The sequence below is a fragment of the Drosophila tropicalis genome, unplaced genomic scaffold, assembly GCF_018151085.1.
Source record: "Drosophila tropicalis isolate 14030-0801.00 unplaced genomic scaffold, ASM1815108v1 contig_3, whole genome shotgun sequence".
In the NCBI taxonomy this organism is placed as follows: domain Eukaryota; kingdom Metazoa; phylum Arthropoda; class Insecta; order Diptera; family Drosophilidae; genus Drosophila; species Drosophila tropicalis.
Window position 1 is genome coordinate 356,473 of NW_027172753.1, and position 12,350 is coordinate 368,822.

General features: G+C 38.8%; 2 protein-coding genes across 3 annotated transcripts; one reads left to right on the top strand and one right to left on the bottom strand.

The window, feature by feature from the left end:
- Positions 1–4: 4 nt before the first annotated feature.
- Positions 5–1,666, bottom strand: LOC137572255 (inactive pancreatic lipase-related protein 1). Of its 2 annotated transcripts, none has more exons than XM_068283994.1 (4): positions 1,627–1,666; positions 985–1,147; positions 292–929; positions 5–228 (listed from the first exon to the last, which is right to left on the bottom strand). In XM_068283994.1, the coding sequence occupies exons 1-4, from the start codon at positions 1,664–1,666 to the stop codon at positions 5–7; spliced, it is 1,065 nt and encodes a 354-aa protein (XP_068140095.1). The 2 variants fall into 2 exon arrangements, with proteins under 2 accessions (XP_068140095.1, XP_068140094.1); XM_068283993.1 differs by lacking the exon at positions 1,627–1,666 and adding an exon at positions 1,210–1,351.
- Positions 1,667–2,842: 1,176 nt separating this feature from the next.
- Positions 2,843–7,995, top strand: PolrMT (mitochondrial RNA polymerase). The gene is made up of 7 exons (XM_068284032.1): positions 2,843–3,169; positions 3,233–3,358; positions 3,425–3,824; positions 3,903–4,794; positions 4,855–5,979; positions 6,048–7,270; positions 7,342–7,995. The coding sequence occupies exons 1-7, from the start codon at positions 2,998–3,000 to the stop codon at positions 7,469–7,471; spliced, it is 4,068 nt and encodes a 1,355-aa protein (XP_068140133.1). The 5' UTR covers positions 2,843–2,997; the 3' UTR covers positions 7,472–7,995.
- Positions 7,996–12,350: the final 4,355 nt, after the last annotated feature.

Genomic DNA, 12,350 nt, shown 5'->3' on the forward strand with positions numbered 1-12,350 from the left:
GGTCTTATATGTCGTCGATTCCCAGGGCATAGCTGGGCTTGTTGGCCGTCTTCACGAAATAAATGCCACGAGCATCTCGAGGCACTGGATCACCCATTAGCAATTTGCCACCCGTGCAGTTTTTGCCTTTGAGTTCATCTAAGCCCGAGCAGGGAGTGCCATAGAAGCCTTTATGCGAGTTAATGGATTCGGCATAGTATTCATAAGAACGTCCATGACTACAGCCAGCTGGAAAATGAGAGACAAGACGTTTCAAAAGCCATAGGCCAACCAAGTCCGATGAAAACTCACTGAAAATCTGTGATAGTTCCTTGCAACCAGGCTGCGGTGGTCCACCGCCATTGGGATAGAAGTCGACCATGCCGATGGGTTTGCGAAATCCCAAATAACCCGCACAACTGTGTATGACATCCACGAAATTGGCATCTGTGTCATCCAAATGATTCTCGGGACCAATGCAATCCTCAAAGGCAGGTCGGGCAGGATCTAGTCCCGTTATCCTTGACACTCTGTATTTGGTATACGAACCAGCATAGCCCATTATGTGAGCTCCCAGACTATGTCCAATCAAATGAATTCGCTGAGGATCTGCATCCTTTTCCTCTACCAACAAATCAATCAACTTGGCCACTGCCCGACCCACTTGTACCGTATACCTAGCTGGTGTCAGATAATAGATATTATCTGCCTGATCCTTCCAATTGATGGCGAAAACATTAACCTGTCCGCGCTCTATATAGGCTCCCCTTATCGATTGGATTGAATTGCTCATGGTGCTGGATTTCCAACCATGAACCAGAATTTTCGTATCCAAATCAGGATTAAATTTCTCAGCCATTTCTTGCCAAGTGTCGCGTTTGTGACGCTGACGAAAATCAAAATTATTAGCATCGATCCAGAAATCTGTGCTAGAACTATGCGCAGAGTTGCTGGAAAATTTCACTAAATAAATATAAGTTCAAGACAGACGTGTTATTCAGTTACCTGCCATAGAACTCAAATTGTATTAGTTGAGGTAAATTTATACGATTCTCTGGGGGAGGTTCGACTAAATAGGCCACCTCTGGCTTGCCTTCACCATTTGGCATATAGATCCAGGTTTTATTATAATCCTCTTGATTCAAAGCAATTTCGCCACGTATGCCAACTGAAAGTTGAATAGTAACTTTTAAATCACACGAATTTTTATAATGCATTCGAAATGTTTACAGAGTATCAGCACAGGTTTCACCACCTGAGCTAAGGCAGCGAATCCTGTAATTAGCCATTGGACTACCACAAACGTATTGGATACTTCATTGCGACACGGATTTATCACATTACAAATGCAAGCCAAAGCATTGGAGGACATCTTTTCCAGCTAAGTGTTGCCTGCCAACTGAACGTTGGCGATCTTTATGATCTCCAATGACCCATACAAGTCGCTGTCAAGCATTTAAGAAGCTTACTCAGTTCTCAAGTGTAATCCTCGAAACCGGTTTCAATTCCATCCAAACAATTAATTCTGAAGCATTTTAATTACCCAGACAGAGTTTTAAGTCTCTCAATATCGGTCAGCAGTTACAAACAAGACAAAGGCACAAAAAAAAAAAAAAAAAAACAAAAACAATTTATTTAGTAACTCACCCAGGCCACAGGCCAAACAAAGCCATGTAAGCCCTAACATCTTTCAGTTAAAATTTCACTTTGATGACACAGGAGTTGGAATATGGATTTTTATAGTCTGTTTAGACCTAGATAAGCTAGAAAACAATGCAGGGCCAAGTGTCAATCAAGACTGATTTTGGTTAACAAAGTTGTTTGTTTTTGGGCATAATTTCCTTATCAGTTGGGTAAACGCAGCAGGTAGCCGCGCCGCAGGTGATCTGGTTAAGTGGGTTAAATTAAATTTCGTTTAAATTAAATGCATTTCAATGAGTCAAGGGGAAAAAACCAAGCGAACATAATTTAACGACTTAAACGTTAAATAAAAAAAAATAAAAAATAATTTTAAATTACCCGCCGTTTAGCTTTAATATTGAAATCAGGTCACACTATTAGATTAATAGTGCAGACGATGGTTATCGATATTATCGATGAATTTGCTTGACAGGTGGGCAGTCCCCTTTAACCGCATGTACCACATGCACTGATGTCATTTCAGCTTTTTTTCCGGCCAAATCCGGCTGTTTTGGAAATGCGTTTGCGGGGAAAATTTGAAAACAGTGGGCAGCGGGAACTCTAGGGTTTTTTTTTTTTTTTTAGCAAATTTAAATATATACATATAAATTTTTTTAATATTACTTTTTCTCAATTTGGTGAGTTCTTTCTATTGCATTTGACGATTAGTACAATAAATAAGCTTAGTACAATGGGAAAATGTAGACGACACTATTAAGTTCTGGAATGAAGTATTAAAATACAGGGATTCTGTGGGAAACGATCGGTTTAATGAATTGGCTTCAGTTACTCTGCAAATGCTGCCACTGCTTTGGTCAAATGCCGAAGTCGAGGGTTCTTAGCCAAGTTCGTTCAACGTCCATACGTATATTTATATTTTTAAATTACATTTTAATTTATCTAAAATTTTATGTATGGATTGCACCGTCTAAACAAATGCTGTTTCGATTACCAATTAGCTGTGTAACTTTAATAGAGCAAAGAGAATATTATGCAAGCGATAAAGAAGATATTGATAATACAATATTATTTAATAATACATTTATTCTTGAATGAAAAAAGAATAAATAAAAATCAGCCTTATTTCCACTTTTTTCCAGGCACTCAGTTTTCTTTAGCTTTTTTCTTGAATCGATTTAGCTGTTTTGGCCTAACAAAAAATGATATCACTGACCACATGTGAGGGAGCGCGAACAACAACAAGCGGACGTCTGAACGTCTTCTCCTCCTTTTGCGTTCTATTATGCAAGCAAAAATTGTGTGAAAACTGTTACAAATTGGATTGATTTTTGGATTTGATGTGAAACCATTTGAGCATATAGCAAAAGCTATTCGAGAATGTATCGTTTGCTGGGCCTAAATCGGGGCAAGGCCCTGAATAAGGTGCTACAGTTGCCGCCCCCTACAACAACAATGTGCTGCGGCTGCGGCGGCAGAAGTTCCACTTCGTCGCAGAATTTCATCCACTATCAGCAGTATTATCAAATGCTTTACCGGCTTCAACCGGCAAGTAAGTTAGAATTCATGCCAAAAACCCGTATGCGGTTGAAGTAATAGCTTTTTTCGAATTCAGTTACAGAAATAACAACGACAAGGGGGCAGTCAACAACAACCACCCAGACAGATGCCTTGGCTTTGGCCAACAAGAAGAAACGTTTGCGTAAGCCGCGCTATGCAAAATATGTAGAATTTCTCGAAGGTATGTATGTCCATCACCATGAATAGGACTCCAATCAGAACACAATATAATCCAATTTGCTTTTAGTTACCGAAATGACCGCCAGTGAACGTAAATCTCGAGTCAAACGTCTCAAATCCAAAAAATTGTCCGAATTCATACAAAAAACTCAATTGCAAATACTAGAAAAGCGGGCTAAAGAAGAACGTCGTGGTAAAAAAGAATCCAGCAAAATGGAAGATTTGGCCCAGCGTCAACCTGTTGAATATCAGAAAATCGATATGGAAGCATTGGATGGCTGCTCTGTTTTGGAATCAGGCATCTATGATGATCGTCCATTGTTGTTTTTTGGCAAGGATGAGTACACCAAGCAGGTTATAGCAAATCCCGAGGAAGTCCAGCAGATCCTAAAGAGTTTTCACAATTTTCGCGACATTATCGAAGGCATGGAAAGTGAAAGGCAAGAATTTGCAGAAACAGATATTGGGTATGAAAAAATAAATGGCTTTTGCAAAATGTGCCATTGAATTGAGCTAAAATTTGATATGATTTGTTTTCCTTGCAGTTTGACTACTCCGAAGCTGACAGATGACTTGCTAGATCCGTTTGAGACTATAGAACCGTATATTAATCCATTGGATAGGCCAAAGCCAGCGAGTGTCACAACTGTCATGACACCAAGAACTGATACTACAGCCGTTACTTCCAAATCAAAGAAAAGATTCAAATCAAACGTCCATGCCAATGCAGAACAGGAGCGTCTGGCTAAGCAAAAGGCCTTACACATCAATCTGACTACTTACCTGAATGTCTGTGTCTCAGCCAATATGCTTAATCGTGCTCTCTCCACTATCGTTGTGTACCGAAATCGTTCCAAAAAGGGAATGAATACCCAAAGTCAATCGAATCTGATAACTATTGAGCTTTATAACATTCTTCTACATGGTTATGCCGGCAAAGGATCTTTCGATCGTTGTCAAGATTTGTTCAAGTATATCTCTGAAGATAATTTGAAGTTTAACGAGCAGACATATGCAGCCATTTTCGAGTGCTTGGGTCGTCTAGAATCAGATGATGAAAACGTAAAAACCATTGAGAAATATATCAAAAAGGCGGAGGACCAGGGTTTCAGTCTTGATCAAATTATGGATCGTTCAAAGTTTGTGTCAGATCAACGAGATATAGCCCTAGATGCCATTCAACGTGTACGACCAGAATATAAACCAGTCTATGCACAGCCAGTCTTGGGATATGACAACGAGTTGCTCAATCATCTTAATGACATTGAACTTAAGGGAAAAACAAAGGAGGATTATGCTATAATGAATCCCAAATCGGGCTATACCAAAGATCAGTTACAGCAATTGGCCAGAGAGCAGCTAAAAGTAGAATTAGACGGATGCATAACTATTAAGTCCATTGAAAAGTCCAAAGAATTTGCCAACGCTGAGAAATGTGTAAGTCTCTGTGAGCAATAAGTCCTATTTCTATTCTATTTCTATTTTTCTATTTCACAGCGTGAACGTTTGAAAGAGCTGGAGCAGAACTGGCGCAAACAGATCTCTGTGGCCATTGTGAGAGATATGAACACCTTGCGGGCTCAAGTGCGTTTCAAACCGCATGGGTACATGAATTATTATACATACCTTAAGGTGCTGGATACATCACATTATACTGACATTGTCATCAAGGAGTTGTACAAACTGGCCGAAGGTTCCGAAACTTTCAGTCCCACTGTGGGCCAATTGTACAAGGAATTGGGCCAGAAAGTCCAGCGGCGCTATCAGATCGAGCAGAAAAAACATAATGGCACATTGGAGAAAATTGGCGAAATATATAGTTCTTATTGTGATATCTGGGACAGTGGTCGGACGCAGGACAATACCCGGCAGATATGGCAACGCCTGGTACATGAGCAAAGAAAAATTGGAGGTCCCAGCATGGACTTACCTGAAATTCCATGGCCCTCAAATGTCCTGACTGGCGTGGGGCGATTCCTCTACAATATTCTAATGCGTGACATAAAGATTGACTCGCATATAATGCGTCAAAATAATCGTCAGTCGTCCCAGAATCTAATGCCTGCCTTCTACACACTTTTCCGTAATCAAGGACGCCTTGTTAAAGAGGAAGTAAAACCGCATCCGGTCTTATCCAGATTACTTCGGGCCTCGCGGCAGCAAACTCTCACTTTTGATTCAAATCTAGTGCCTATGCTGTGCCCGCCTCAACCGTGGAGTACACCACATAATGGTGGGTATTTGCTGAATAAATCCGAGCTGATTCGTTTGCCACATCAGGCCATACAGCAATGGGAACGCATAAATGCAACCAAACCGGAACAAATTTATCCCGCCCTCGATTCCCTTAATCAGCTGGCCAGTGTACCGTGGCGAGTAAATACCCAGTTGCTGGACGTCATCATTGAAGTATTCCAAAATGGAGGCGATGCCAAATTGGATGTACCCCAACCACCAAGTGCTTTGCCTCCTCTGCCCACTAATCAAGCCGTCGATACGAAAGACATTTCCAATGCGGATCGAGCTAAACAATTTCGTGACAAACTCGGACATCGGAGGAAACAGGCCGAAATGTATAGTTTGTGGTGTGATGCGCTCTATCGTTTGTCCTTGGCCCAACATGTAAGTTGAGAAGATAAATTTCGAGTTTACCTTGTCTTAGACTAACGTCGTTTGTTTTCTTTTGCCAGTACCGGGATAAAGTTTTTTGGTTGCCACATAATATGGATTTCCGAGGACGTGTCTACCCTGTGCCACCTCACTTGAACCATCTGGGATCGGATTTGGCGCGTTCCATACTCATTTTTGATCAAGCCCAGCCATTGGGACTGGATGGTTTTAGTTGGTTAAAACTCCATTGCATCAATTTGACGGGCATGAAGAAGCGGGATTCAGTGCGCGAGCGTTTACTTTATGCGGAAGAGATTATGCCAGAGATTCTAGATTCGGCTGATAATCCACTGACTGGTAACATGTGGTGGGCCAAATCTGATGAACCCTGGCAAACTTTAGCCTGTTGCATGGAAATAGCCAAGGTTCAACGCTCTCCGGACCCAGCGGCATATCTTAGTCGTTTTCCTATTCATCAGGACGGCTCATGTAATGGCTTGCAACATTATGCGGCTCTGGGACGTGACCAAGCCGGAGCGTGCAGTGTAAATCTGGCTCCTTCGCCATTGCCCCAAGATGTTTACAGTGCTGTGGCTGCTCTAGTCGAACGCACACGCAAATCGGATGCTGTAAATGGTCTTCATGTGGCTCAAGCTCTCGATGGTTTCGTTAGGCGCAAGGTTATCAAGCAAACTGTGATGACTACTGTGTATGGAGTGACACGTTATGGAGCCCGTTTGCAAATTGCTCGTCAACTCAAGGACATTGATGACTTTCCCAAAGACTGGGTTTGGCCTGCTTCCACTTATCTCACAACTAAGACATTTGAGAGTTTACGTGAAATGTTTACCTCGACAAGGGAGATTCAAGACTGGTTTACAGAATGCGCGCGCCTCATCTCAGGGGTTTGTGGCCAAAATGTGGAATGGATCACGCCCCTTGGTCTTCCAGTAGTGCAGCCATACAGTCGCCAGGACGTAAAGCACACCGCTCGCAGTGGACTTCGGGTTAATGCCAACATGCCCATGGATATGTATGAGCGTCCCAATATACTTAAGCAAAAGAATGCCTTTCCGCCTAACTTTATCCATTCGCTGGATTCCTCACACATGATGCTAACCTCGCTGCATTGTGAACGTCACGGCATCACCTTTGTGTCAGTTCACGATTGCTTCTGGACACATGCCTGCACAGTACCTGAATTGAATCGCCACTGTCGCGAACAGTTTGTGGCCCTTCATTCACAGCCTATTCTGGAGCAATTGTCCGAATACATGCGTCAACTATACAGTTTTAAGACTACGTAAGTTTTTCTTAATTTATTCTCCTCAACCATCCACTAACTTTAATTCAATTCTTCTAATGTAACCTTAGCGACTTTACCAATGATGGTTCTGTGGAGGATTTGTCTAAGCGTCAGCTAAATCGCACACTCAAGCAACTGCCACAGAAAGGGGATTTTGATCTGGACAACGTTCTTGAGTCAGTCTACTTTTTCAGCTAGAAATAACAATCGGTGTGCCTAATTCTAATTTAGTTGACTAATTTTTAAGCATTATTTCTGTTAAATTTGTTTTTCGAAAAATTCTTTTTAAAAACCAAAAACCTTGAGAAACCAGAAACAAATCTACAATGTGATTTTGTAAAAGTTTATGTGAAGAACCTTAATGAATAAAAAGGCTATTTATTTGTATACAAATAAAAAAACTTAAATTTGAAATTTAAGTTCTTGCGAAATCTTGCTATTAATATCATATATCGAATAACAACATATCCCTTAAAAACAGCTCCAAGTACGCCATATAGCAGGCTTAACTAAAGCTACAGGTACTGACATATCAGAGCGCTGTTAAAAAATTTAAGATCACTCAAAAGATGATTTAATGTTCATTTACCAAAACTGACAAATTTTTAAATGATTTTTAAAAGATCTAACTAATTTAAGTGCCCTTAAATTTAATTTCGAATCTGTAATGTTAATTACGAAATTTTCGTATCATCGAGATAAAAATGTCAATGCACAGCAAATTATTCGGATAAAATCCTTTTTTTTAGTTTTTGTTATTTCCATTAGGATAACTTTTTGTCTTAAGTCGACAAAACCCAGGGAACTTACACATTAGATGGGAAATACCTATAAGTACTCTCTAAAAATTTAGAATATTATTCCATTATTATATTCCACTTATTTGAAATGTAAAAAATGGATATCTTCTAAGATTTTTTAGAGGTTCTTTAAGCATTATTTCAAATTATTTTTGCGAGCTTTTCCTTTTGTGTACATTTTGTTTCTCGTTGAATTAAATGTTATTAAATTCGTCTGAGTCTGTTATGTGTATGTTTTCCATATACGTATGTATCTTTAAAATGTTTAATTCCTTCTTTAGAATGTGTTTTATTGAAAACAATTTTTAGGAAGAAAGTGAAAATGGGAAATTTGTAATGAAAGATTCTGAGTATTTCAAGTTAAAGTTAAATGTCCACTTAAAATGTGTAAATTTCTTATTTACTAGAAAAGGGCTATCTAGATTTCTTGTATGTATATTTTTAAGGGCCTTATCTTTGACTTGTTAAATTGATTGATAAATCCAATTCGAAGAGAGATTTACATGTAATTTGTATGAAGTAACGCTTTCGTTTTCACTCTCACTCTCACTCAAGCGTTTGAGTAGGTTTTCGCTCTCCTCCCTTGTATTACAATACGCCTACAATTCTCCCGACGTCGATGCCTCTGCTGCCGGCGACCGGCGACGTGTTGTCGTGGTCGGCGCCATCGTCGGATTTCTTTGCTGCTCTGCTCTCGTTTCTGTGTGTGTTTTTATACCATACACCCATAGGGTGAAATGGTATATTAAAGTCGCCAAAATGTATGTAACAGGCAGAAGGAAGCTTCTGCGACCCTAAAAGGTATATATATTCTTGATCAGGATCAACAGCCGAGTCGATCTAGCCATGTCCGTCCGTCCATCCATCCGTCCGTCTATATGAACACGCAGATCTCGGAGGCTATAAAAGCTGGAGCCACCAAATTTTATATGTCTATTTTTCCTAAAAAGTATAACAGCTAGAGACATCAAATTTGGTTTGTATACTCGTTTAGTTAGCGCGCAGAAACTAGTTGTTTAAACTTTTTGCCACGCCCCCTTCCGCCACCGGAATTTACATAAAACTGATTTTCTTAAAAACTATGACAGCTACCGAAATCAAATTCGGTATGTAGATTAGCTTAATAGACGTGCAGATATTGGCCACGCCCACTTCCGCCACCGCAAATTAAACGAAACTGACTTTATCGAAAACTAACAAAGCTAAAGTTACCAAATTTAGTATGTACACTGGCTTAGTATGCGCGCAGAGTATACATCTTTTCATATTTTGCCACGCCCACTACCGCCTCCATAATTTAGAAAAAACCGATTTCCTCCTGTATTTTATTGACTATCGCATTCAAAGTCGGCAGTCGAATTAATCTTATCAATTTCTACCAAACTACCAAATTTTATTGAAATCGGACTAGAAACATGCAAAATATGCGTATGAACGTATTTTGCTACGCGGTCCATAAGGATTGTCCAGGATTGGCCGTTGGCTAGTGGCGGCGCTAGAGTGATCGTGTGTTTGTAGCATATAGCACGAGGTATGTAAAAACAATTTAATAGACATACATTTGGTATTCGAAATTTGAGATATTTGTTTCTCCTGGTGTATGGTATACCCAAGTCGGCGAGTCGACTTCATTTTTTTTTTTTTTTTTGGCTAGTGCCACTCGTGTGCTCTGGGCTGTATGTGCTACTCTCGGCTCTCTGTGCCGCTCATCGTCAGTCTGAAAAGTTCATGTGTCGCATCTAGAACGCTTTGTGGAACGATTAGTCCAACGTCGAGTCCCGGTGATACCGTTTCGCGATTTTGCTAGAGCACTAAACAACGCGCATCTCCTCTCTGTGTGTTATTTAGTTTCTTATTATTGTTGATACTTTTGTTTTTTTTTCGCATCTGTGGGAAACGCATGCTGTTTAAAGGTAATGCCTAAAACCACAAAAAAAAAAAAAATAATAATAAAAATAAAGGTAAACCACCAACTAATCAAAGAACAAGAGCAGTTTATGAGCGGTTATTTTTATCATTTCGAGTGTGAAGAGTGGAGTGGGAAAAGATGTGCTTTATCAGTGTTAAGGGCGGGGGAGGGGAGCAAATAATTCGAATGATATTCAAATATGCCAAAAAAAAAAAAAGACAACATCAAACTAAATTATATCGTTTCTGTTTGCGTTGCAATTTGTGTAAAAATTGTTTTGTTGTTGTTGTTAATGGTTTATTTTTGCGCTGTTTCTTTTAGCCACATGTCAGTATGTGTTCTTCTGTTCTTCCTTTCAGTGTAGTTTTCTTTGTTTTTCGCTTTTGTTGTGAATTAATTGTGCAAATTGCAATTGAAATTGTTAATAATAATAATAATGACCCACGGTGTATAGAAGCAGAAAGAGTATATTAATTCTTATCAGTCTTCTTCCGACTGTGTGTGTGTGTGTGTTGTTATCAATGTGGCAGTGGCATTAAAACTAATTGAATTATAAAACTTATGCCTCGATGCCGAATGCAAATAAAGTTGCCACCGCAGTAGCCCTCAAGCCTCAAAGCCCGCAGTCCGTAATTGTAAATGTAACTTGTAAATTTGCCAGGCGTCGGCATCTCAAAAGTTCTTTCTTACTCTATGGGTGTGTGTGTGCGAGAGTGTTACTTGTATAGATAAAATCACTAGGAGCCCACACACAGACACAAGCACAGAAATTATCTCTATACATATTGGCACAATGTTTGACTTCATTTAACGGTCAAAGTGCCGGATAAACTTCACTTCATTCATTCACTTGGTGATAATTGCTTGCTTCTTAAAGATTTTGATTGAATCTGTACATATGTATGTGTGTGTGTTTGTGTGTGTAATATGCCCGGAATTGAGTTGTCGTTAATTCACTTTAGTTTGCTAAATATAGTTGAAATGAAAACGCTTTTTATCTTCTCGTTTTGCTTTCATTGAAATCTAGTAAACGGTCTATCGTGCGTATACGTAATATCTGCTTGTAGTTTACTGCGTGTGGCTTTTAGCTGTTTGTTTCAGTGTGTGTGTGTGTGCCTGAAAGGTGTGAAAAGTGTTTGAACCTTATATACCTACATTAAATATATTATACATAAATGGTCGGTGTTTTATAGGCCATATATATTTTGGTGTTGCTTTCCATTTAACGCATAAGTTTAATAACCATCACACTCTCCACTTTCTGCAAATGGCCCATTTCATACTTTTATTTTTTATTACCAACCCAACATATACATACATACATACATACACACAATACACAGTGTATAGTTGCTCTTGTTTCAATCACATAATAGTTTCTGCATGGCCAATATACTATCTATATATACATACATATATACATACATATGTTTATATAGTATATTTTAGTTTGCCATTCAAATTTTAAATGCTTGTGCACGCATTATATTGAATCCATTGTTTTTGCTACATGAAATTGCTATCTAGGCAAAAATTGTTGTAGTATATTGGCAGATATGTTTATAGAAAACATTTAAAAGCCATTACATAAAAAATTTTCCATTTTTGAAAGGCAAACTTAAATTCCTCAACATATTGGGAGGAATATTACAAAAATGTTTTCTCAAATGTTTTCTCATCCTAAATGCGAGGTGCATTCTCTATACTTTCAAATGGCTGCATTTTAATTTATTTTGAAAATGATTGAGGCGCACTGGCTTGGATCTTCAATGGGAGTAAAATTTTACTTCTAAATCTGTTTCGAAATTTAAGAACGATTTCCATTCCTAAACCAGCTCAATCTCTCGTTACTTTTGTCACCAATTTCAACTTTAAAAACTTGTGAAAGTTCTACAATGTTCGTAATAATGGCAATCCAAATGAGTGGACTTGGACTTGGACTTGAACGTGAATGTCGATGTGGCGACAAAATGCAATTGCTATTACATCAAAGAAACAAATTTTGAAGTGTAAACGGCCTGATTTAAAGCCTTATTGGGTTGAGGTTTCTTTTTGGAAACTTTTAAACTTTAGTTTTACATTCTGCATGCCTTTTCTATCGGATGTTTATTTAACAGTTTATCGTATTTAACCAAGAGCCACTTCAAACTATACCAAACTGATCACTTTTGATAAAAATCGTTAAAACAGTTTGTAAATATTATACACATTCGATTCCATCTTTTTTAAAGAGGGTTTTGGTGAACCATTAAAACAAAATGTTGCCAAACCGGACACACAATAAACTAATCTAAAGTAGTTGTAATCATTGATTATGATCTGAATCTATATAATTATATTATAAGAAATGGTTTTTGTCCACAATTCC